We start from the raw sequence: 26,596 nt of genomic DNA on the forward strand, positions 1-26,596 counted from the left end.
TTATCACTCCCCCGCTTTTATGACACCATCTGTATGTAGAGGAGCATAATTACTATCGTCCTCAACTCACTTCTGCTCACTACAGTCAGTCAATCCAAGCGACTCCATGTCGACACATAAGGACCTAAATCACACTTCCTCTAATTAAGGCCTTAAAGTGAAAAGGTCAGAATTGAATTAAATTAATCAATTTTAATGTAATATCAGAAGGTGCTGCCTTTCAAAATAAAACAGCAGCCAGTGGATGAATAGAAGAATTTGTGGAATTAGCTAGGTTATAAAATCAACAAATATGATACCCATAAATTGAATTAATTTCTGCAAAAACATTTGTTGGGGCAGAAGACCATCATTATTTAAGTAATTTTCTCTCTAGCTATGCAGGTTCACCACTTTTTACAACTTGTGTAATTGGTGCAATTTATAGTCCGTATAAACAGCTTCTTTACATTTGGTGAAACAAAACAGCCCTGTCACATAAAAAGGTAATTTGCAAGGCATTTAGCGTGCAATAAGAACACCATTCTTGCTTTCTACATGTCATTTGTACGCCATGTAGTCTGTACTGAGTCCAAAGTAAAAGCATCCGTGTAAATATGCTACGTTCAAAGCTAGTGACGCAGAATAAAAAGTGAGAAAGACTGCTGATGGCAGGTGGGAGGGGAGGTGAATGGGTCCAGCAAACACAGGACTTTCAACTAGGAGGCCGGTGTTTTGTTTTGTAAGTTGTGTTAGTGACATTTGTGACATGCTTTTTAGCAACATTTGTGTCGTTTTATTTTGTTTCCAGCCATGATGTTTTTCCTAAACCTAAGAGAGTGTTTTTGTTGCCTTAACATAACTGCAGACGTTACCATAGTTTTCTTGTGTGGCGTAAAAATGACACGAAAAGCCTAAAATGCGTCCTCATGACGCAGAAAGTCCTTGTAATATCGTGCTATTTAAGTGCCTTCCCGTGAGAAAAATTATTAGGCAAATTAAATAAGAAAAATGATCTCTCAATTGTGTTGTTTCATCAAAAGATGAATGTGATTAGGAAAGGCAGTTATGATGTTGGTTTGTTCCATATATTTTATTTTATTGTACTACATTGCACTTTAAACTACATGAAGCTGTTAGCACTGTCGCCACTGTTCTCCCCGTGTTAGCGTGGGTTTTCTCCGGGTTCAAAGACATGAAGGTTAGGTTAATTGTTGACTCTAAAAATTGCCCGTAGGTGTGAATGTGGGCGTGAATGGTTGTCTGTCTCTATGTGTCAGCCCTGTGATATAGTCTGGCAACCTGTCCAGGGTGTACCAAGCCTTCGCCAAGTGTCAGCTGGGATTGGATCCAGCACCCGAATGGGATAAGCGGTTACAGAAAATGGATGGATGGAAGCTGAATGAAAGATGGTGGTTTGGGTTTGCTTACTACGCTGATTCAGCTGTTTTCGTATATTCATTGGCAGTAGTCGTATATTCATTGGCAAAAGTCAATCAGATATCATCAGTGTTTTAAAGTTTTATTTTTGCCATTGTGAAATCTTTAGTTTCCCTATCATTATAGGTTCGGAGCAAACTTGTTCGTCTTTATGGAAATTGTCAAAGACACATTCCTGGGCCACATCACTAACGTGACCTCCACCCACCACCACCACCAACCACGCCTGTCAGCCCTACAAACAGCCCACAGTGTGTTACCTTCAAAACATCAGTTCCTGTGCTCACGTAGTGTTCACAGCTGGTTTGGAGGAAACTCGCATCGGTGACATCGCGGCTTGTGTGATAAATTTCATACTAATTGGTAATAGGCCGTGGTTGTCTTTTTCAGACATGCTGGTCGTATTAAGTGCAATTAGAGGCAGTTGTGGTGAGTGTGAGTGTCTCTCTGGTGACTCTCCCCTGCACCTGCTCTCTCTGTTTAACATTCATGAATAGTTTAAACCTCCAGCATCTGGCCCCACGCCTCTCTAGGATCCACACTCACAAACAAACACACACACACACACACACACACAAAGGGATGTAAAATGGTCATTAAGCGTAGCTTTGAGTCTCAAAATGTTTTTTTATTTAAAGCAGCAGTGGGTAGAAATGGAGCAAATATGATTATAAAAAGTTATTTTTATAAAACGATCGCTATATCCTGATAGTAGTACATGAAACCAGAAATCTGAAAAGAATCATGTGCCTCTGTGTCCTCCGGTGCTCCTAATGGCATCTGCAGGATTTCACAGACCATAGGAAAACAACAAGTCGGAGCTGATCTGGAGTCTGCCGTCCAGCTTCCATCTATGAGTCAATCACTCGCGAACTCCGACCAAACGGTCAAACTAGGCAGCGCTGATGAAATATGAATCAATATTCTGTTACTGTAATGCCTATTTCTGTCCTCAAATGTTTTCAAAAACATCTTGTAGTGTACTGTTTAGCTGTAAAATGAGAAAGTTTATGACCCGGCAGCCATGTTGAGAACAGTTGAGGAAATACCGCACACCGCCACCCAGCCAATAGGAACCCTCTCTCTCTCAAATGACCTGTTACCAAAGTCTTCCGTCACGGGCTTGAGTTTTTAAAGCCTGAAAACAGAGCCATCAGGAGGTGCATAAGTCTAGTTATCTCTCAGAACACTTGAATTACAATATGCTGAAAGGTTATTATGGAATTTTTGCCCAATGATGCCAAAAAATTGTTGCCTACTGAAGCTTTAAATCTAGAAAACCAGAGCCAACAAAACTGTGTTCCAGTAGAGTTAATTACTTTTCACATGTATGCAATACAAATCAGCTTGTGTTTAACATTTTTCAAATCCAATGTCTTTATGATAATACTGTAAGAGGATAGCCCGACTGGTACTGTATTTTTGAAGGTAATACTGATGTTTGAGAGTCTAAAAATTATATATCTATTTATATATCTATTTTTAACATTAACGTATAACAACAATCTTGATGTGGATTCCTTCGATTTGCTTTTTCAAACAATTGCGACCAAGATAAGTGAGACATTTTACAACTGAAAACATCAACTTGGCATTTCTCTCTGTTGGACAAACTATGTAATGGTGGCACTCTTTCTAAATGACTTCAAACTTAGATGACAGTACTGTACTGCAATTTACTGACTGGTGTTCCTATTGTTTTGTCCACCACATTTATATCAATGAGAGTAGACTAATAGAAACACCTCTCTGTATAATTCAATACTGTTGAACAGCTCCACAAACTACACGCAGCCTAAAAAATGAGCATATAGTTGAATCAACACGTCTTTGAAAGAGAAACTGAGCACTATAACATACACAAAGGCAGGATTTGTTTTATGAGCAGTTGTTGTTAGACTGCATTAGCTTTAGCTAGGTGTACCTAATAATTAGCAACTAAGTGCATATTCAACACATAATAAGACCTGGAATTAGACTAATTGACACTGCAATTATTTGGTTCATAGGAAATAATTAATGTACCGAACTGAACTTCCTGTACTGAATGGTGATACATGCTACTCATGAATGGATGTTTGTTGTTTTGTGATGCTCTTTGGATAAGGATTAGGGATAATAATACATTCAGTCAACAGCATTTGGTGAAAGAAAGAAAGATAATATGACATGAATTGAGAGTCAACTCGTTTTGATGCAGCTGCTAAGTGAAATGGTATTCATATTAAGCGAGAGGTGATAATGGTCTCAGCGAGGCCTTTTAAAACGCTGTCTCTGGCATGCTGTTTACTGTGTACCTCTTTAGTTTGACTGTTTCCTTTCAAATACATCAGTCAGTAGCAATATTACAGTACAGCAAGGCCCCCTTGAGGGCCCTATTACCTTGACATTTGAATTGTCAAGATGAGGGAAAGATGCCTCAGTTGTGTTTGGTTAAAATGGTGGGAGGGCTTCTTCAGTACCGGTGTATGATGTGTAAAGAGAATGGCATTAAGGCAAGACTGCAGGCTAGGAGCACATACACGCGCGCGCACACACACACACGCACACGCACACGCACACGCACACGCACACGCACACACGCACACACGCACACACGCACACACAGCACCTGATTCTAAAACCAAGCTCTGTAGTTTATTATTAAGCCAATTGACAATTTATAATGAATTTTGTCATTGTTATAAATCAGATTCAGACGGGTTTTGATCATCTTTTTCTCAGTTTTGATTAGTTCAGATTTGGTAATTTGTTTCTCTTTCTATTCTGCTTTGTTTTGGGACAATATCCAAATTGAGGATTTACAGGTCTATTCTAGCAAATAATTTCATTTGCTTTTTAACCTCACAAATAAATGCTTTTCTTAAAGTAATCGTGAAAGTAAGTATTGCTGGAGTCTCAGTTTGCACTCAGATGAATTCAAAGTCTACAGATTGCTATTAGGTGGGCAATTTAGGATTGAATTTAAATCATATTGTTATTTGACTTCAGTGTTTCACATAAAGTCATTTTGGGACTGTTTTTGTAGTTAAAGTGCTCCTAAAACTAGTCAGCGTGAGACCATCAGGGAGGAGTATTTATTGGAGTGCTCTAACTGCACTGAAAAAGGATCGTTGGGGTTGTTGTTGGTAATGTCAGTCCCCTGAACCGTTGCTCTCATCCACTGAGGAAAGCATTTGTTTGAAATGTTTCTTTTTAGCTTGTCGTAGCTTCAATGTGCTACATTTAAAATTCAGAGCATTAATATAGCATTAAACAAATATTTGCTGTAAAGATATAGTGGAATAATGTCTACCTGAGCAGAGAATGAAGTCACTCTCCCTCTGTAGGTATTGTAATCAGAGCTTCTCTGTGCTTTGTTGACATACCCGGGCCAGCCATGCATGCATGTTTGTGCATGTGAGTCCTGTGTGTCTCCCACTGGCTAACTAATCACCACCGCTCTGCACTGCGCTTATATGGCGGTTACAGCTGATAACGGCGTCCCGACCAACAGCGTCATCGCAGAAGCGTAGCACTCACCCTCTGGTTCCCAACCAGGTTAAACTGTTGCCGTTGTTTGCACTGTTCATGCTGTTTGCACTGTTAACTGCTAGCCGCCAGCTGAGCCGTCTTCATGTTGAGAGCTGTGTGGAGGCAATCCCTCTATCATAGATATGCTCTGAATTTTGAAATTAGCACATTTAAGTCAAATGTTGTAATTGCCATTACCATTATACCCACATCTGGGTGAGCACCATGCCATGCCTTGAGCAATTTTGATCTGAGCCCATGATGCAAGCACAGTACAAGTCGTTTTCCCATATGACACAAATGGCATGGTAAAACCTGGATAACATATTGAAGTTTATTTTTGTCTTTGTCTGAAAAGTTGGGATTATCTCTTTGTACATTGCAATTATTGTCTATTGTATTTTGTAGTATTTTGTGTCTACCTGCTCAGAAATGACAGATGAAAAGTACAATGAAAACATCCATTACTATACCAGTGTGCGGTGCACTTGACCATACTGTTGTCTACAACAGTTTAAGGGCCTTTACTTCAAATTGACTTAGTTTGCTTGCAATCTACTGAAAAGATGATTTCATTAATTGACATTTTCTTCATACTAATGGGGTTTCAACATGTTGATACTACTTTCTAAAGAAGTAGCAACAACAAAAAATGAAAATTCATTAGAATCAAATTGAAGACTAAAATGAGACTGAATGACTTTTTGACCAAGACTTAGTTTTTGCACTGCTTATCTACTGTTTCTCTTTAATCCTTTACCATCCTCCTGTCCTCTATTTTCACTAATACTGTGTCCAGTGTTGCATTGGTTAATTCTGATTGATGTAATTTTTTTCGATTATTGTTTCAGTGGGTACCAGTGCTGTTGGATTTCCAGAGGAAGGAAACGGTTTGGAGTTTTGTGCCAGGAAAACCCAGCCAACCCAGCCAACCCATGCACTTCGGGGACTACAACCTGGACGGCTTCCCTGATGCCCTGGTGGTCCTCCGCAACACCAGTGGCAGGTAGGAGAAATGTTTGCTGGTGTGGTGTTCTAAAGAGTAACTACTTGTGTGTGTGTGTGTGTGTGTGTGTGTGTGTGTGTAAGGGTGAGATATGTAGTTTGTACTTTTGGCATTATCTTTTCATTTTTGATTATACACGCACAAGATAGAGTAAGTTGTCATTCCTCTAGGACCTTATTTAAGATAATTTCTAGTAAATGAATGAGATATTTCTGAAACTAAACTAATCCTGGCTTGGCAGGGGATCTCTTGGAATCCTGTCAAGTAGGTCCCTGAACCCCGCTCCAACTAATCGTGTCACTACTGTGCCTCACTTCATGAGCCATCGGTGCAGAGGCACACAGCTTCATTGTGACCACATCCAGGGGCTGCACATGTAGCACACACTTAAATACAAATGGCGTTTGCACTGTTATTACTTGGAAATCAATGTCACGAGAATCACAGATTTCATGCAAATCCATATCCGCTCAATTCTCATGAACACATTTGAATATGTCGTGTACCATACCACATTTTGATGAGATTATACTAACTATAGTATTCCAGCGGAACACAAAGTGAAATTGATTGGAACCTAATAACTCAAGATGCGTACTTAAATGGCTTATGTAAATCTGTTAAGCTTCAAAACTATAAATGTTTATTTTTTTTCAAAGACGCCACATGGAGGATGGATTTAGCCATTAAATTACTGTGAAATTATTGTACTTGCAACGATATGTTCTCATGCTTGGAAAAAAAAATGTGGCCCCATTGATATGAATGATCAAACAAAGCAGAGCAGGGATAATGAAATATAATGACTTTAATAAATGCAACTAATTTGGGATATGCAGTTTAATGCTGATACACATAGGTAAAAATAGTTGAATTTACATTGTATTTAGAAATGGTTTCTGCAGTCTTTACCTGATTAGGATTACAACCTTTAAAGAACAGCTCTCATCCTCCTACCCACGGAATAGCAACATATTCAAAGTGAAAAAGTTCTCAAAAGTAGATTAATTAAATCACATCTCATTAATAAATCATAAGTTATCAGCTGAAGCATAAATTAAGGTGATTGCTGACACTTTGACATTCATGACACAGTAGAAAAACAGTCCTTGACTGCCGGATATAGAGCTTTGAAAAGTTCTGCACGGAGCAATAGAAATCTATGACATTGTAATATAATGAAGACGTGATTACCATCCAGTTTACTAGAGCACGGACTGGGCGAGAAGACAGCTAAGGTGAGCGTGTTCTTCAGCTTACGGACATGGCGACTGATAAGCCAGCCCTTTTAAAAATCACTGCAGCATGTGCTAGGACGAAAGACACCGTGGACACTAGGATGTGTGTGTGTGTTGAAGGACCTATTTGGATTATCTGGCCTCAGAGATGAAGATAAGATAGCTGAAGGGGTCATGATCTGTGATTGTCTATGCATACTGATTGTTTCGGGGGGATGTTTGAATGCTTGTTGTGTCAGAAATAGTAAGACATTGGGTGAGAGCTTCAAAAGACTCACACACACACATGTACATGTGAACCCTACTTTCTTGTCTAGGCTCTGCATAATCACCAGTAAGTCCTGTCGGGCTTAACTCTTTGCAGTCACCCTCATCTCGAAATGACTTCTGTCTCACCAGCTCTAATCACACAAGCTATAGCTTCTCTCTTTTTTTTCCCTCTCTTCCTGTATTTTCTTCTCATTTTAAGCCTGAGCATTGTAATCCCGCACTGGGCCGTGGACGTTATTTGCGGAAGCGCTTCCCAGTACCCGAGCAGTAACATTTAACACCACATCATCAGCATACAGACAGAGGAGGGAGCGAGAGAGGAAGGATGAAGAGATGAAAAGAGGTCAGGGTGGCAAGAAAGAAGAATAGTTTAAAGGTTAGAGAAGTCTGTGGTTGTCTCTTGGTTTGAGTCCCCGGACCTGTAAAATCAAAACCTCTAAGAACCACCACAAATGTGCCCCAGAGCAAGGCACGTAAACCCTAAACGATGTCGGCGGTTTGACTAGGAAGTTCTCTGTGTGTGCAGATAAGGACGTTTAGTGGTGCTCCCACAATTCAGTGCGTAAAGTCCTAGTAATTCTGATCTGCATTGCTGCTTTTCAGTAAAGGCACAAGGTTTCAGGGGTCAGCTTTGAGCGATGGGGTGCGCTTGTGTTTGTTTTTGTTCAGACGTTTGATTAAATGCATCCTGTCTACTCGCCTGCTTTGGATTCAGCAGCACTCTGCAGTTCTAACCAAAATGCCCTCTGCTTACCAAATATGTGTTCAGCCCACATCTGATCTATTTTAACTCGCCCTCCCTCTCCATCCCTCTCCTTCTTTCTCTCTCTTTCCTCTCCATCTCTACTCCTTCTTCCTTCCAAGTGGTTATTTATAGCTGCTTTTTCAGATAAAAGTCCTGCCAGCCGGTGTCACTCCTCCTCCCAGCAAAATGAACGCCGATTTAAATGTGACTGAAGGAGTAGAGGGTGTGAGATGAGAGTAATCAGGTGGAATCATTGGGACAATGAGCAGAAGGAATAAATAGAGTTGGGAGGTCGGTTACGAATGTGATATAGCTCAAGTTTGTGAGGCGGGGCTTTGACAAAGCCAGTGATTTGCTCAGAAGGAAATGTGTGTCTTCGTAATGTTTTTTTGTTGAGTGCCCGACTTATTTTACTATATATAACACCTCGCAACTACTAGCAGGCCACATAGAGAAGTATGGCATCTGCATGATGCTGCTGTACTTGAAGATGTGACAATATACTTGGATCAGCCATCCATCCAATTTCCTTCACTTGTGTCTGGGGATGGAGGCAGCTAAACAGAGTCCAGACATCCGTCTTTGCTGCCACGGCCTCCAGCTCTTCTTAGGGGCTGCCAAAGCATTCAGAGGCCAAGTGGGATACAAAACCCCTTCAGCATGTTCTTGTTTTGCCCATGGTCTCCTCCTAGAACCGCCAACACCTCTGCAGGAGGGCATCACATCATAATCGGATGCTCACCATATCCCTAAGGTTGACACCCTGCAAAGGAAACTCATTCCAGCTCTGTGATCTCATTCTTTCAGTCACCACACCACTCAGAGTTTACAGCCATAGGTGAACAATTGAAAGCGGATATACTTGTAAATTGAAAGCTTTGCCTTCACCAGTGATGCTCCATCTTACCTTGTTCACTTGTCTTATTCAAAGGATCCTAAAGGAGGAGGGTCAACTGTGCATCATCCTTCAGTTGCTTGTCATCTTACAGTGCTCTCCACCTTGGAAAACTAATGCTTGTGTCAATTGTGTTCCATTATCAGTTTTCTTGTTAGCACGTGTACTTAACCTGAAATTTCTATTGATTACTTTTGAAGTTTAAATTTCTTTAAATGGCGCATAGTTTGTTCTCATACTCATACTAACTAAATTAGTAAAACGTCTTTAAATAGACGTTTATGATACTTACACGTTTGTTCAGATAAAAGAAGATAAACTCCACAAATGAACACCCTTTTTATGATTTTTGAAGTGTAAATGCAATCGCCTCAAGTAAAAAGCTAACGTTGGGCTATAAACAAACTACACCACAATCGCATGAGAGTGAGTATAAACAACGAGGCTGTAATGACGGACGAGACGGCGTGATGACGTTTAGTAGTCTCACTTGGCCACTTGTTAGCCACCGTCTTTTTTAAGACGCATAAAGGCTTCAAAATTCATGAGTGGGGTATTCACTGACGTAGTTTATATCGTAGAGCAAAGCGTTAAAATATCTTAAACTTGTGTTGACTACAGACCTTATTTAAGGCATCTAACTAAAAACCCATTCAAAAAGCCCCATTGACTTCCAGACGAGGGAACCGGACGTGCTAAATTTTTAATTTCAGACATCTAGAGTGGGCTTGCTAAAATGCTTACTCATTTCTGGGTTTGAGGACTCATTCCTGTAGCACTCTATACACAGGTCTACTAAACTGTTTTGAAACATAGCCATTAGGAACTGCAAGACAGATTTAGGGTGCATGTGTGTCGGCGTCCATGTGTGTTCCTGTTTATTTTTGTGCAGTGTGTAATTTCCATCGGCAGCTCCTAAAACTACATTCCTTCGGGGTCCGCATTATATTCAGGTCGCAGGACAGACGGTGCCTCCAGACGCTCGCTCTGTCTCTCTCTGTCTCACACACACACACACACTGACACGCTCACATGGATGAACATTGTTAAATCACAACAAAGAACACAGGGCTCACCGCTGAAAGGAGAATCCTATAGGTGTTTCAGTGTTTGCAGAAAAGCAAGCACTGGATGTTGAGGAGAATAGAGACAGAGATACAGACTCAGAAACAGAACAGCAGTATGAAACTAAAGAAAGGGGAGATTTTTTTTCTTCTTCCCCTTTTCTTATCTCGTATCAGTGTGAGAAACTTTCTGCAGGAAGCCTGATGATAAAGTGTAGTTCTTTCAGGTGCAGATGACACAGCATGGCACTGCACAACATATACCGCTTATGATCCAGATTCTTAACTCTCTCCAGGCAAGACACAGACTACACAGCCGTCTAACTATTCATGTCCTTTTTTTTGCTAGTCCCATTTTCCCAACTGGCTTCTGCTCAGTAAAACAGTTTCTGATGGCATGTACTCAGTTGAAGTTTGCCATACACACACAGAGTAGTGTTGTTCATGTTACAGTGACTGCATATATACGTATCAGGGCTGTCAAAGTTAACACGATAATAACGGGTTAACGCAAATTTAACGCCACTAATTTCTTTAACGCATTAATGCAAACGATCTTTTGGATGTTGTAGCAGGTTAAATTTTAAAGCTAGAGTGGTGCCAACCATGTCATACTAGCTTGTCGGAAACGAGGCTAAATAATGTTCCAAACTTATGCTAAATTTTGGCGAGGAAAAACTGGTATGGTTATTTTCAAAGGGGTCCCTTGACCTCTGACCTGAAGATATGTAAATGAAAATGGGTTCTATGGGTACCCACGAGTCTCCCCTTTACAGACATGCCCACTTTATGATAATCAGATGCAGTTTTGGGCAAGTCATAGTCAAGTCAGCACACTGACACACTGACAGCTGTTGTTGCCTGTTGGGCTGCAGTTTGCCATGTTATGATTTGAGCATGTGTTTTTTATGCTGAATACAGTACCTGTGAGGGTTTCAGGACAATATTCGTCATTGTTATAATATACAATAAATATATACATACATTTGCATAAAGCAAGCATATTTGTCCACTCCCATGTTGATAAGAGTATTAAATACTTGACAAATCTCCCTTTAAGGTACATTTTGAACAGATAAAGCGATTAATTTGTGGTTAATCGTGATTAACTATGGGCAATCATGCAATTAATCGCAATTAAATATTTTAATCCATTGATAGCCCTAATACGTTTTGGTATGTATGTTAAATTGCCGATGACACATTTGACATAAAGAAAGCTGAAGAAATCTCCTGAAATCTTCATCGTGGAAGGCTGCATTTATGCAACAATTTTAATCATTTGCTAAATACCAGTATTACAGTATGTTCTTGGTCATGAAACACAATTACTATAATATACCCCTAATCATTCAATTATTTATAATTGTCCAGCAGTGACATCATGCACTGTAGTTGCTATGGAAGCCATTTTTATTCAGTTACAGCTACCCAAGAAGACATTACAGTTACAGTTCATCACAATTAACATTATGATTAAAATGGATATCATTTTTAATAATAGATAATTGGATTAGTTTCATTACTGCTTTTAGAAAGAAATAGACCATGAATCACCTGCCTGATCTCCTCATCCTCCAGTCTCCACTGGCTGATGAGTTGCAGCCCACAAGCAACGGACAGTCATAGAATAGAACAACTTCAACCCGTATTAGTGTTAAGATATCACAACCAAGGTTTTTTGCAGCAGCATTTTACACAAAAGCCAGAAGAATGTTGTAGATTTAGATTTTATTTTCGTTTTTATTTTCCATCAGACTTTTTTTTGTAAAACGTTAGTTACCTTAGTTACTAATAAGCAAGTCATTTGCACACATATTATGGCAGTACATCATACCAAGAGATGCACCGATACCGGATTGGTTATCGGGCTGATACTGACTCAAATAGCTGGATCAGGTATCTGTGACAATCGGGCCAATTTATTAAATTCAATTCTATGTTTATATACTCTATATATTATATACTGAAATTTTAATTTCTGTGGAAGGATAAAGAACGCTCCAAACTTATGCTAAATTTTGGCGAGGAAAAACTGTCATGGCCATTTCCAAAGGGGTCCCTTGACCTCTGACCTCAAGATATGTGAATGAAAACGGGTTCTATGGGTACCCACTTTTTGAACAGATAAAAAAAATTCAGATTAATCGTGATTAAATATTTTAATCGATTAACAGGCCTAATTTTTTTTAACAATATGATACATGTCCTGATTTATCCTTTTTCTGACTAACAATTGTAGCACCATTTTTTATAGTATGTCCATGTGTTAATACTGAAAACAATGCATACGGTAATTTGTTGTAGTTCTAATTCATGGCTCTAAAATCTTTACTTATAATCAATCATGATTTTCCTCCTTGTATTTTTTTCTTTTTTCATTTTTATTGTTCTAGTAGATGTGTTATCCCTTATAAAAGAACGTGACTTTTCATGTATACTATACAGCACACTTCACATCTGATAAATCCACATAGGGACACATGATATTCATCACATGTTAAACAGCATTCTTACATGTGATCAATTTACTTATGCACATGTGAGTTTTGGACACATGAAAACATACATTTCACATGTTCTTGTGACTCCATGCATTTCAATATTTGCTTGCATGTATTCACATTACGTGCATTAAGTTCATTTGTGATGGAATTTTCTTTGTAAATAAAATTGAAGAAGCTGGATATATTTTTTTTAAAAAACTTACTCCAGAAAGAATATATATTTTCAAACAATAAAAAAAGAATAATTTAAGAGGAAATGCTTTTCTCTAAATGTGCAAATTAATTGAAGATATTCATATTACTATGTGTTAAAACATGTACCTTTAGTCTTCTTCTTTTATATTAAATATGCCTTACATCAACACAACACAACACTGGTACATTGTTTGTTTAGATAGGGCTGTGCAGTTTTCATCTTGTCTCTGTTTAAAGCCGAACAGATGAACAGATGCCACCTGTCCTCCAGCTCACACTGAAACTCACTCACTGCTGCTGCCTCACCCAGAATTCCCTTCACTAAAACGTGTGTGGTATAGGATCATATGTGTTAGCCACCAGGCCTTATAGAATGGCATTATCCTTTAGCAGTAATCATGTTTTTCACACTTCACCCAATCACATCCATACACTGATTAAAAGGCATAAAGGTCAGCTTAAATGTGTGATCGGCCTCAAGCAACTTTAATAATTACATGCCTGTGCATGTGTCTGATGTGCACAAGCAATGGAAAACAACAGCCAGATCACCTTCCAGGCAGCCTCCCTTTCAGCCAGATCAGCACTATACCCCACATCTGAGGCTTTTTCAAAGTCGTCATCATCCACAGTGACTTTTAACCTCAGCAGATGGCCACGGGCCGGATGACATCAACAGATTACAATGGGTCATAGATACATCATTGCCCACTCAGGCACATACACACAAAGATGTTGGTTTAACACCCTTCTACTCTGCGTGAACACATCAAGCCCATGGAGACCACTGTTCATTTCTGAGGGAATCTGCAGCACATATTTTCACACACATTGAAAAAGATGACTCATTATCAGTGTAAATGAGACAGTATGTCATTTCTGCCGCGAGGGGTTTTCTCAATCAAAACAGGAACAAAAGACAAACTTTGATGACGTTGTGAAGTAGCTTTGGATCATGAGAGTTGTTGTCTTCATTGTTAACCACCGTTGCCAATGAAAATCTATCCAACGGGACTCAGACACAAATCCTGTTCACGGAGGAGTTAATGTATTATAGTTTTATTCACATCATGTGTATTCACAATTATACACGTTCATTTCATTCTAATGAAATAGTCACAAGTTAACGTTGGCTGACGCAACGTTAATTTGCTAACATCAGCGTCTCTCTGTAGTCTTTGTCAAGAAGCTCTCTCTATCTTGGAAATGCCACACGCTTGTTTTACATCTCTCTTCTTGTCCCATAATCTTCTTGGGTTTGTTTGGTTCACCCGTACATTTGCGCTTTACAGGGACAGCTTCAGCGCCAGAACGTGCAGCAAATGACAATGGCAATGAATAATTGAGCTCCGTTAAAGCGAGCAATACAAACAATAGTAAACAAGGTATCAACTTCCTTCCTCACTCTCTGACATATCTAGTGTTTCCCCGGAAGTTAGAGCAACTAGAGGGGGTAAAGGGAATATGATGCCATTGGTAGGTATAAAATGCGTCATTACCTTGAATAAAATCACAGATTTCTCTGAGTTTGAACATTGTTGGAAACATTTGGGATAATATAAGTACACAACTCAACAAAATATATAACATATGGTCTAGTCATTTTTAGACATTTTAGTGCAGGAATGTCACCTTTCACGAGAATAGTTTTCACGACCTGTAAAAAGTGCATCTGTTGTGTTTGCCTCGGGGTATACCAGCATGAGGCAACCAGCTTCCAAAGCAATATTTTAGTCATCTGTCACTCCCACCATATGAAACCATCAAACTGACAGTTTGCAAAGTGTACAAGTCAGTGAGCATCAACATGGCATGGCAATGACCTGCTCCTGCCCTTCTCCAAAGACATCACGGTCGTCTCACAGCAGATGGAACTGATTCATTCAAAAATCTTGAGATTTGTTGTTTTCTTATGCCTGTAAAGCGAGCAGCTAGAATACTGATAGATGTTAGAGCATTTTATTTCCAGTAGGCTTCCTGGCAGCTGCAATTGATTTTTGTCACTTACAAGTTTCATAGCGGAAAGAATAATTCATTAATTTAATGCTTGTCTTACTTTATTCCAGGACTGCCTTGTCTCATAACGGCTGAATATTTAAAATTAATCAATAATGTATAACTTACTGTAGTGAAGGGTTTTTTTCTTCAATATTTTGCCACTCTAATATTGCCGGAAAAAATCATCTTGATTACCAAGATAAAGAATATTTTGCCCATGTGGCACGTCGATAAAGTGGTGTATTTGTGATATTTTTGGAAACTCCTTTGTTGTATTTTCCCTTTATTTACCACAGTGACGAGGCCTACAAATGTAATGCATTAATGCTTATCACTTTATGTATACAGTACATACATCAATATAAACAATGCCAGTGGTTTGTTTGGATGGATACATTACTTATGTACCCACATAGTTTTCTTACAGAGCCCAGCTTTCCTATAGGGCTTTGTGTGTGGTTTTTGCAATCTACAGTGTGTGATGGCAACCAATATTAACAGATGGGTAAATTCCCCACTTTGCTGCAGTATTTCAAATATGGATTTAAAGCAAGATGTGCCAAAAACAATTTAGAACTGACACAAGTACATGTTGCTTTATTGAGTAAATTGGACAATCCAAGTTCCACTTAATTCGTCATTTGAATAGATAGAATGTAGTTGAAATAAAATAAGATCCTAATCAAACATCATAGACAAAAATGTTTCTGTTTAGATCAGCATTGATTATTCTTTTTTTCAAAAATTGGTAGAAATGTTAAATATGTCAGACAGGCAGAATCTCCTGATGTCTGCCTCTAGCTGGACTTAGGAAGCTGCACCTCTGTCGTTGATTAACACTAACGGAAACCTGAGATTGGGATGTTTAGGACACTTCTCACGACTCACATATATCAAACAAGCAGCAACCTCTGGTACTGAGAAACGAAGCCAACGTGAAAGTGCCAAAAAACTGCAGTTCTTTGAATGGCCACTTGAGGCTGTCTCCAAAAGCAAGTCAATCCCCTGAGACAACCAAACACAAGACTTTCAACCAGGAGACCGGTGTTCGTGCACTGTGTGAAACTAAAAGTTACATCATCTTATTTTGTCACGTACGTCGTTAGTCACGTGACTCGGCATTATCGTCAGTCACGTGAGTCGTTAGTCACGTAAGTTGAGTTAGTGAAGTCAACATCAACCACGACCATTTCCTAACCCTAACTAAGTGGTTGTGTTGCCTAAACCTAGCTTCCTGTGAAAACGGACGGTTTATTTTGAAAGGACACTATGTATGTAACGATCATATCTTGACACGCCATCCCCAATGCGTCCAAAAGTAATGCAAGAGGGGTACCCCGTTCGTCGGTGTCCGATGCCGAATGTCACTGACCAAGCAGCGGCAAGTGACGAGTTGGGAGTGAGGATGTGTTGCATAATACACCAAAGTTCTTAAAGATACAGTCTAAGTGTCTTTATGGATTAAAGGAAATTGCGTTTGTGAGAGAGATCAACAATAATTTTCATAAACATGTTCATTATTTGCAACACTGCCACCAAACATTAAAATGAATACAGTATGCTTTACAGAAAATCCCATATTTTGTGCAATTTATGCACCTCACCACCCACACCGTGTACGGAGGTGGTCCACACGGATATCCTCAACGTCTTTTGTTTGCTTGTGTCAATATTCAAAAGGCATTTATTTGTATGCAGAGTGGTCTGGACGTGTTTACACCAGTCAACTGTCCATGCTGTGCTGTGCCTGTTGTAAAAGTGCTAAACCCTCCCCTGATAATGAGGTGTGTGGAGTGTTTTTGTTTGGTGCTTCTATTAAAGTGAAGAGTGTGGCGTGGGCAGCAGTTAGCAGCGCTGCCTCCCTCTGCTCTTTTAGCTCTGACCAGCTGGTGTCAGAGGAAAAATACTGATCAGACCTCCAGGCTTTTAGAGCTAGACGCTATACCTATTGCGCACACACACACACACACACACAAACAATACAGGACAGATCTTGACTGTTGTTGGAGAAGGCAACCGCAATAAAGAAAATAGAGTTTGTGATTTGAGCAAAAGTGAATTTTGTGTATGAGGCTACTGTTGGATACGAAATTGGTATTTCTGCCTCTTGTGGTTTTCTCCATGCACAAGCTGTGCAAAATCATCAAGGACGCTTTTGCTGTTTAATTGTGACAGAACTTGAATGGTGGTGACAGATGTTGAGATAGCTGTGAGTAATTCAACTGGTGCATTGCGTATATCTGCTGTACTGAAAATGATTGGGTACAGTATTCATGAGAATTAGAAAAAATATTCACCAGCAAGTAACAGAATGGGCCCTAAAATGCAAAATGCCTCAGCAAAAGCTCTTTGTTTAAAGGTGCAGTGTGTAGGATTTGGCAGCATTTATCAGTGAGGTTGCAGATTGCAACCAACTTAAACTTCTCCCGTGTGCAAAGCGTGTAGGAGAACTGCGGTGGTCGACGCAAAAACGCAAATGGCCCTCTCTAGAGCCAGGTCTTGTGAGAGTAACGTGGGTCATTTGGAGAATAGCAGTGTCAGTGCAGAGAGAGTGTGTGTGTGTGTGTACGTGGCAAGTGAGTGATGAAGCAAGAGAGAGAAAGCGGCAGCGAATGTGTGTGATGGTGTGAGCAAACAAGTGAGCTCGTGGAGCAGAAGACCGAGTTAGTTTAGCTTTGAGAATATCAAGTGAATGAACAGTGGAAGTTGCAGTTTGTGCTGAAATAAATGCTGAAGCTCCTCAAAACCAACAGAGGTTTCCTGTGTCTTGTTTCCTGGTGGCTGAGTGGAGTGACGGCGGAGGTTAACTCCGGAGCGAGTAACATTATCGACTCCGGCCCAGGCAGGAAAAGTTAACACAGTGTTTAGTTTGTCGGTTCTGGGCTACCGTAGAAACATGGCAGCCGGCTCCGTGAAGAGGACCCGCTTTCTATGTAGATATAAACGTCTCATTCTATAAGCTAACGAAAACACGATTCTTATTTTCAGGTGATTATACACTAAAGAAAACATACTTATTAATATTATATTCCATTTCTGCCAATAGATCCCCCTAAATGTTAAACACTGGTCCTTAAAGATTTCCTATGATGAATTCCAAATAGTTTTTAACACCTTGGGCCTTATTTTACACCCGGCGCAAAACGGCGCACAGCACGGCACAACTGTCATTGCTAGTTTCAGACCAAAGCAGTTTTCGCTGTGTACTTGCACCCATCTGTGCGCCCATGGGCATGTTCTAAAAATGAGGTTTGGTCAGGCAGGTTCACATACACACATACTCGGTTTGTTACACACACTCCTCAGTTGAATACAGTGTAGGTGCTAGAACAATATCAAAATATATCAACGGAATATAATGGAGTAATAGGCTATAGATCATTAAAATAGGGCCCCTTGACACAAATGATAATATTGTCTCTGTAGGATTTACCTATACTACACAGCGACAAGTATTGACCATCTGCCTGCTCTCTCATTATAAGGATAGAGACACACAGGAGAACAATCAGCATGTACACATTCCCTTGGTTTCATTCTCTCTCCCTCATTTTGTACATCAAAGCTGCAGTGTTTGCCTGAATACCACCAGAAATGCTCTCTCCATGGGAACACACAACTGCCTCCATTCAGCATAAAGATAATGGCCCCTTCTTTGCTCAACAACTTACTTTGAAAAATTAATTAAATCTTCCTTGTTAAGGTTTTAGGGCTCTTTGAGGGACTGAACGTGAGAGGACAGAGTATGTATAGTATATGTATGCCCGAGAGAGATGGGGAGAATATGCGTTTGTGATGGCCAGTGTGTGTGAAATGCTGTAATGTCTGTGGAGGATGCTGAAGGGAGACAGGGAGGAGAGCTCCCTCAATGCATGAAAAGCTCACCTCTTCGGTTCCACACTTCTGTAACCTGCCTGTAGTGATTTTGTTTGGATGAATCAGTCATCCCACTGCATCGGTGGCTACTTATTCAACCTCAGTCTGCGCTTTGAAGAATAATTATTTACTTCAAAATCCCTTAAAAGTCAGCAAAATTCTCCAGATATTATTATAATAGGGCTTTGTTGCATTTTCTTTCTCATAATTGCTTTCTTTCTCCCTTTCTTTCCACTTTTTGAGAGTATGGTAAAACAATAGGGAATATTTCCAACGGAGGAAATGGAACAATAAATAATATGATTTCAACCAGTTAGTCATAATCTATTGTAGTGAATGTGGTACATTGATGTGTGGGTGTTAGCTGGCCCTTGCCTCACAGGTTAATGAAGAACTCGCCGTAAGCATGAGGAGCTCCGCTGACTTTCACCTCTGCTGTTGTTCAGAGCTCTGCTGCTTTTCCGTTTCAATGAGAAAAGTTAGAATGAACCTCTTTGTAAAGCTAAATGTTGTGTTTTATTTATTGCTAAAACTAAGTGCATGTTTTGTATGCTGACTCTGCTCAGAGCAAACAAACCAAGAATATAAATAATTCAACAACGGGAGCAAAAAAAGGTCTCAAAGTGTAGAGGTCTGTTAGTGATAAATACCAATTATAGGCTCTCCAATGTAGGGATGGGACGATATCAGATCGCGATAAAAACACTCACAATAAGTTGATCGTTGGGAATTTCAATTATCGGGATGATTGTAAATATTCTCACAAGTGACTTGAAAAAGCTGCCTAGCTCACTATCATAGTAGAGAAGTGAAAATATAGAGACTGATTTAAAAAAAATACAGGGATTATCATGTCAGACATGAGACACTGAGATACTCACACAATAATGCAATTTTTTATTTATCCTTTACTTCTGCAGGGAGACCTTATTGTTTATGATTACCTTATTTAAAATTGTTCGATTGTTTTTCACTAAAAAGGATGCTCACTAAACAAAAGAGGTAAAGTGATTCCGGTATGTTTTAGTGCCATTTTAAAGCTTCAGTAGGTAACCATTTTTGGCAACGTTGGGCAAAAATTCCATAATAACCTTTCAGCATATTCTAATTCAAGTTTTCTGAGAAAAAACTAGCCTCCTGCACCTCCTCATGGCTCTGTTTTCAGGCTTTAAAACATGTAGCCTGTGACGGGAGACTTTGGCCAATCACAGGTCATTTTAGAGAGAGAGCGTTCCTATTGGCTGTGCTCCGGCTGGCGGGCGGTGTTTGGTATTTTCTCAGCAGATCTCAACATGGCTGCCGGTCACAAGTTTTCTAATTTTACAGCTAAACAGTACAGTTTCTAAACAGTTTCTGAAAACATTTGAAACATTTGAAGCGAGAAATAGGCATTACAGTAACAGAATATTGATTCATATTTGATCAGCGCTGCCTAGTTTGATCGGTTTGATCGGAGTTTGCGTGTGATTGACAGCCGGCTCAGAGACGGCAGCTGGACGGCAGACTCCAGATCAGCTCTGACTGGTTGTTTTCCTCCGGTATGTGAAATCTTACAGATGCCATTAGGAGCACCAGAGGACACAGAGGCACATGATTGTTCTCATGTCTCATGCACAACTGTCAGGATATAGTGACCTTTTTATAAAAATAACTTTTTTTAATCATATTTGCTCCATTTCTACCCACTGCAGCTTTGAGTTTTAAGCATAATTAATAATAATGAATTACAATTATTTTGACCAGGATAATCATGACAGTAAATCTTCATATCGTCCCATGCCAAATCCAGGCAAAAATGTACATACCTCAGTGAGTAACATTTAAATGGATCAAAAAATAATTAGAAAAAAATTCCCCCTTCTACCTCCAATCAGCTGATGTATTAAAATAAACAGAACAGAGGCTGCAAGCCTAGGTAAGTGTGTGAATGCACGTTCTCTTATCAGCAGGCCTGATCTTCTGCCGATCTTCTCGGTCTCCTGTTGACCTGTGTCCATATTGTGTTTGTGTTGTGCCAGCACAGGAGAACGCATGGATTTGTTGCGGGCAGGCTTTAACTGTACCATTGTTCCAAAATGCTTTATACCATATTATGCACAGTTAAAGTTCTTACTCAGTGTTTCCCATCATTGTAGCCTAGAACAAGGAGTATTAATTCTGAAAACACCCACTCAATAATTAAATTAATGCAGTCAGATACACACTGGACTAGTAAGTGGATATTAAGTACTAAATGGTGTCATTTCACTCACTGCCTCTTCAAACTACTCAACGTCAATAACAACCATTAAAGGCATTAAGGCATTGTAGATGAAAATGAGGCATAATTGCACCTCAAATTTACTCAGAAGCTGATTTTTAGTGCAGAGTTCAGAAGACATTTGACAATGTTTCTGCCGTGTGTTTTTGTTTATTTTGTTAATTGAAAGCAAATAAATGTAAACTTTTCGTATGAGGTAATATGGCATGCCAACCGATCACAGAGATGATGAGCAGCAGCCTGCTCTTAATTTGTAACAGTGAAACAAACATGATGATGTAGCTTTCTCAGCAGCAGCAGTGGTAATTTTAGTAGTTGTTGCTCATCATACAGAGTCAGAATGGAAGCACTTTAGCTGAATTATGGGGATTGTGCGATGTCTTCCAGGACTGTAGCACTGATGAAGTAATGCATGCAGCACCACAACTAGTCATTTGGTAAACAAAGCACACATCAAGCAGCTTGATTTTGAAACCAGCACAAGACGTGGTCTTGGCAGTGGCTTTTTCCCCTAAAAGAAAGCAGCATAGCGTGAATATGCTTCGCAGAACTTCACGTTTCCCATCCTTATTAAATTTAGTTAGTAATGTAATGATGGAGATGGAGAAGAAAGCTCCTGCAGCTTATTACAGCCCTCCGCTGTGATGACAGTGAGAAAAGTGTTGTTTCCCTATAGCAAGTAGCGTTACGCAGATGTGCTTAGACTACCGGACTATTTTTATAGGCTGTATGGTTGTCTGTCAGAGCAGCCGGCAGCCCAGCCACTCTCTCTCTCTTTGCTCAGGTAGGCTTCATATTCACAGGAAGACACACACACACACACACACACACACACACACACACACTCTCCATTCATCGACTGCCCTCAGGGAGACAGAGCGTCCCGCTGGCTGTGAGTGTTTGATGTTGAAATGGTCCACCTCGGCTTCATAAGAGCCCCCTATCGCAGGAGAAATAGTCTAAATGTCACACTCCACCTGGCTGTGCGTGTGCGTGTGCGTGTGCGTGTGCGTGTGCGTGTGCGTGTGCGTGTGTGCACATGTAACCATGCATGTAGCAGTATGTGGTGAGGGGGAGCTATTTCTGGAATACAAAATGAGGTCACAGATGGAAACGGCTGAACTTAAGTGATTTCTGTTCCGTTGATCTCACACCAATACACGACAGCACACCACAATGCCCTCACTACTTATCACCGGTGATTACAGATACCTGCGATTGGAACTGTTATCGTCCATCGAAATGCACCTTTCAGATGTCACAAGTGTCTTTGGAAAGGGAGTGTGAATCAACAACCATACAGGAAAAGCCTCAGGGAGATGTGACACATCTGCACGAGAGACACTCGCACAAACATGGCACATCTATGTGTGGAGCTCTTCGGGCTGTAGGTCAGTGAGTGTCTGACAGTAACAAAATAATGTAGTTAACCTCTGCTCGAGGTTGTTGCACAGCAATAGCATGACAAACCTCTCTGTGCTCATTTCTTGTGTATGTCTCATGCCACGCAATCACTTCAGCCAACAAATTTGGCGGTCGCTGGCTAAAACTTTTACCTCTTTTATTCACCTGGTTTTAGTGCATTGCTGAAGTGCAGTGGCAACTCCTGAATGAACCATAGATAGTATACAGTATTAGAAGTGGCCTTGGTCACTGTGACGTCACCCACTGGTTTGTGGACTGCCGTTTGAAGCCTGGAGTTCAGCATTTTGACCGTTGTCATCTTGTTTTTTTTTCAACCAGACGTGACACGAGAAGGTGGAGCTAAGTACAAACGAACAATGAATAAGACTTTTTTAGGCGACCAAAATGTTACAGTTGACTTGCATGAACTGTAAACACACTCCCAGACCGAACAACGTCGTTGTAGCGACCTGTCAATCACAAGGTAGCCACGCCCTAAAGCATCCCCTGCTTTATGGTCTATTTGACTCTAAATGGGACCATAATTTACTAAATGAACATCATGCTGTATTGAAGAAGACTTGAAACTAGCGATTGAGACCATAAACTCACTCACTGTCTCGTAGACTTCTATACAAACGGACTTATTTTTGCAACCAGAGGAGTCGCCCCCTGCTGGCTATTAGAAAGAATGGAAGTTTAAGGCACTTTTGCATCGGGTCCATATTTCAGACCTGGAGGTCGCTCACTGGACGAAAGCACAGGCATCAATAGTCAACAACATCAACGGTTGCAGACAGTTTGCACATGGCTGCAGAGGAGAGAAGTGTTGCAGAGAGAATGCTACATGTGCCTATGGTCATTCATGATACAATCATGAATCTGTATTACTCTACCTCTAGGCTTGCCTTTGCCTCGTATTCCTTTTGAGCACTTGTTAATAAAACTTATTGTGGCTTCTAGTTATTGACATCAACAACCTCTAGTAGAAAGCTAGTCATAAACAATTGCAAGCCACTTGTACGTAGAAGTAGATAGATTTGTAAGTGGTGGTTTGCATCAATAAGTAAAATGAAGTACATCATAATTCCTTATTAGTCTCTTTGAAATGGACTGCAGACATGATAGTGAAAAGTTATAGCCGTGAACTTGGCTATATTTTATTGTCTGAGTTCAGATCAAATGTGGTAAAGTTGAAGTTTAAGTCAAGAGCACCTCATTCTGTGCTCACTCACGCATAGCAGAGCAACAATTAATGTTCTTGGTTATGTAAAGTTCACTGCTCTTCACCTTTGTGATGCCTGGATGAGTTCCATCACATTAAGTTTTAGTGTTGCTCTCAGTGTAAATGCATGTGTGTGTGTGTGTGTGTGTGTGTGTGTGTGTGTGTCTGTGTGCGTCTCCATCCATCAGTATGCAACCAGACCAAGCAGCTGCCAAGAGCTTAGCAGGCTGTTGCTAGGCAATGCCATTTAAAATCCATCCTTCTCTGTATGTTGGAAGCAGGGGAGCTGTGTTTGTCTCTCGGTTTTGTTGCTAATACCGGGTGGAGAGTGGAGTAGCGCGAGGCATTCGCCTTGTTAGCCCTGCGCTATGTTTTCTTTCCAAAGTGCAGCTTTGTTGGTGGGAGGCTGGTTTGGCCTCAGATGACTTCCTAAACAAAGAAAATTAAGCGGCTTTCTAGGGAGCTGTTCAGTAATAGCATAATGAAAGAGGGTGTTTGCCATTTGATGATTAGTTTTAAAGAATGTCATTATGCCACATTCTAGTGTGGAACGCTGCAATGCTATTACAGCAAAAAAAAAATGCGGAGGTGTGTGTATGTGTGCTTCATTTAACAGCATATTTTCTCTTTGAAGTTATAATCTTCAGTGTGGGCATATAAATACATCTGTGGTTTGCTATCCTCTGTCATGGGTTCATATAACAGTAGTAAATCAACCTATATCCAGGTTCTGTAATGTCTTCCATAAAATGCTCTAAGCAACCATTGTCTTGGAATTAATCCTGTGCTGTACAGTATGCCAATTGGTTTTATTTTTCCATGTTGTTTGGAATGGTTTTAAACATGAATGGTGTATAACATAGAACAAAGCAAACACCTACAGAAACTCAAAAATCAAAGGAAAAAGGCAACGTACAATGATTTGATTGATGGGTGATCTGTGAGGAGTAAAATGGAACAAGATTACAGCCACACATGCTGCTCTGTGGTCACAATGACAATGCTAACAAGCCGATTTTTAGGTATAATGTTTGCCTTTTTAACCATATTAGTGTTGTCAAGTACTTTGCCAAGTGGCACTAAACACAAAGTACAGCTGAGGATGATGGTAATGTCATTAGTTTGCAGGTATTTGGCAGCCGGCTACCTCCCGGGTCTGAAAAGTGAAGCCAATGTTGAAGTGTCTTAAACTTGCATTCTTCCTAATAGCCAGCAGGGGGCGACTCCTCTGGTTGCAAAAATAAGTCTGATTCTATAGAAGTCTATGAGAAAATGAGCCTACTTCTCACTTGATTTCTTACCTCAGTAAACATTGTAAACATGAGTTTATGGTCTCAATCACTAGTTTCAAGTCTTCTTCAATACAGCATGATGTTCATTTAGTAAATTATGGTCCCATTTAGAGTCAAATTGATCATAAAGCAGGGGATGCTTTAGGGCGTGGCTCGTGGTACCACGCCGTTGTCCGGTCTGGTTGTTGTCCGTGTTTTCGTCCTACAACTTTAACCCTTTCACAGTGTGTTTTCAGTTCATGAAAGTTAGTTATAATATTTTCAGTGTTCAGTTGTACTTAGCTCCACCCTTTCACATGTCATTTCTGGATCCAAAAAAACAAGATGGCGACGGCAAATTGCCAAACTCGAGGCTTCAAAACTGTAGTCCACAAACCAATGGGTGACGTCACAGTGACTAAGTCCACTTCTTATATACAGTCTATGTTATTTGGTCATAAAAAAATGCATTTGACAAATAAGTCTTGCTAAAAAGTATTGCTAAAGTTATTACAGTCCATCCTCTGGGGACCATGAATGTCTGTACAAAATTACATGAAAATCCATCTAGTAGTTTTTGAGATATTTCAGTCTGGACCAAAGTGGTGAACCAATTTCTCAGTCCTTAATGTGTCAAAGTCCGTCTGGTATCACTGTGTAAACACAGTTGACATCAGTGACCAAATGTGCATTCTCCTCTGATTCCTTAAAAGCAGGGCCATCCAGAGAAAAGCTGGATTATCCATCATAATCCGACAGAACTGAAAACGTGTCCTCTTCTTTCTTTTTTTATTCCCATGATTGAATGTAGTTGAATGTAGCATAGTATAGTTTCCATGCTGTCTGATACTGTATCAGAAGCTCAGTCCGTCATTTTGGGACATTATTCCTGTGAAAACATTACCAGTGTTTAGGCTACAGGGGTTGCAGCGCTGCAGTGACGGATGGGGACTTCAAACCCAGTGCCCAAATTCACACCCAGGCTCCAGCATTGATCCTTCTCACACGTCCACCCACAAACTCCAGCTATTCTAGCATTTAGAGTTATGCAAGATTTGATTGTTTCCCAGCAGGGTTTATTGGCAAGCTAATAACTCTAATCTAACCTTAATATGAATTGCAATACATGTGGATTTGCAACTGGTAGAAATTCTTCAATCTTTTTCAGCACTTAAGAGAAGTGATGGAAGGCAGAATGGATGCTTGAATTTTTTAATGATTTTCTTTTCTAATGAAAATCCTGTTTTACAACCTTGTGAAACAAGCTCATTTGCAGGTCGGCGTTTTGTGATCTTGTGAACAAAAAGATAAATAAGGACAGGACTCAAAGACAGCTGACATTGTAACACAACAGAATGAGAGGCGAGGGCGAGACGGGGAGGATGAAAGAGTGAGTGATGGCAGGCGGCGGCGACGACGACACTACCAGAGGATGTACTTTGACTTTGATTGTGTGTTGCTGTGAGTCACCGCCTCTGTTCATCACCACCGTGGCTAGCAGAATGAGAAACCACAGTGTCTCAGGGCCTCGACAACAACATATCGCTGTCACTTCATTTGAATGGACCTGCCCACTCCTTCCCTTCAGTCGCCTTTCGTACACATCCCTTTCTCTCTTTCTCTTTCTGTCAGTCTCTCTCTCTCTGACTGTCAATCCGTCAATAGTTTTGTTAAATCGGAGCCTGAGTCATTCCAGCTGGGGCTTACCGT

At 40.2% G+C, this 26,596-nt stretch overlaps 1 protein-coding gene across 1 annotated transcript in view; it reads left to right on the forward strand.

Annotated features, from left to right (window-relative positions):
• Nucleotides 1-26,596, forward strand: part of itfg1 (integrin alpha FG-GAP repeat containing 1) — a 167,574-nt gene that overhangs the window by 69,181 nt on the left and 71,797 nt on the right. The window contains exon 10 of the mRNA XM_037748976.1: nucleotides 5,784-5,938. Within this exon, the coding sequence (XP_037604904.1) occupies nucleotides 5,784-5,938 (155 nt within the window). The remainder of the gene's footprint in view (nucleotides 1-5,783; nucleotides 5,939-26,596) is intronic.

This window comes from Sebastes umbrosus, chromosome 2, assembly GCF_015220745.1.
Source record: "Sebastes umbrosus isolate fSebUmb1 chromosome 2, fSebUmb1.pri, whole genome shotgun sequence".
NCBI classification, from domain to species: Eukaryota; Metazoa; Chordata; class Actinopteri; order Perciformes; family Sebastidae; genus Sebastes; species Sebastes umbrosus.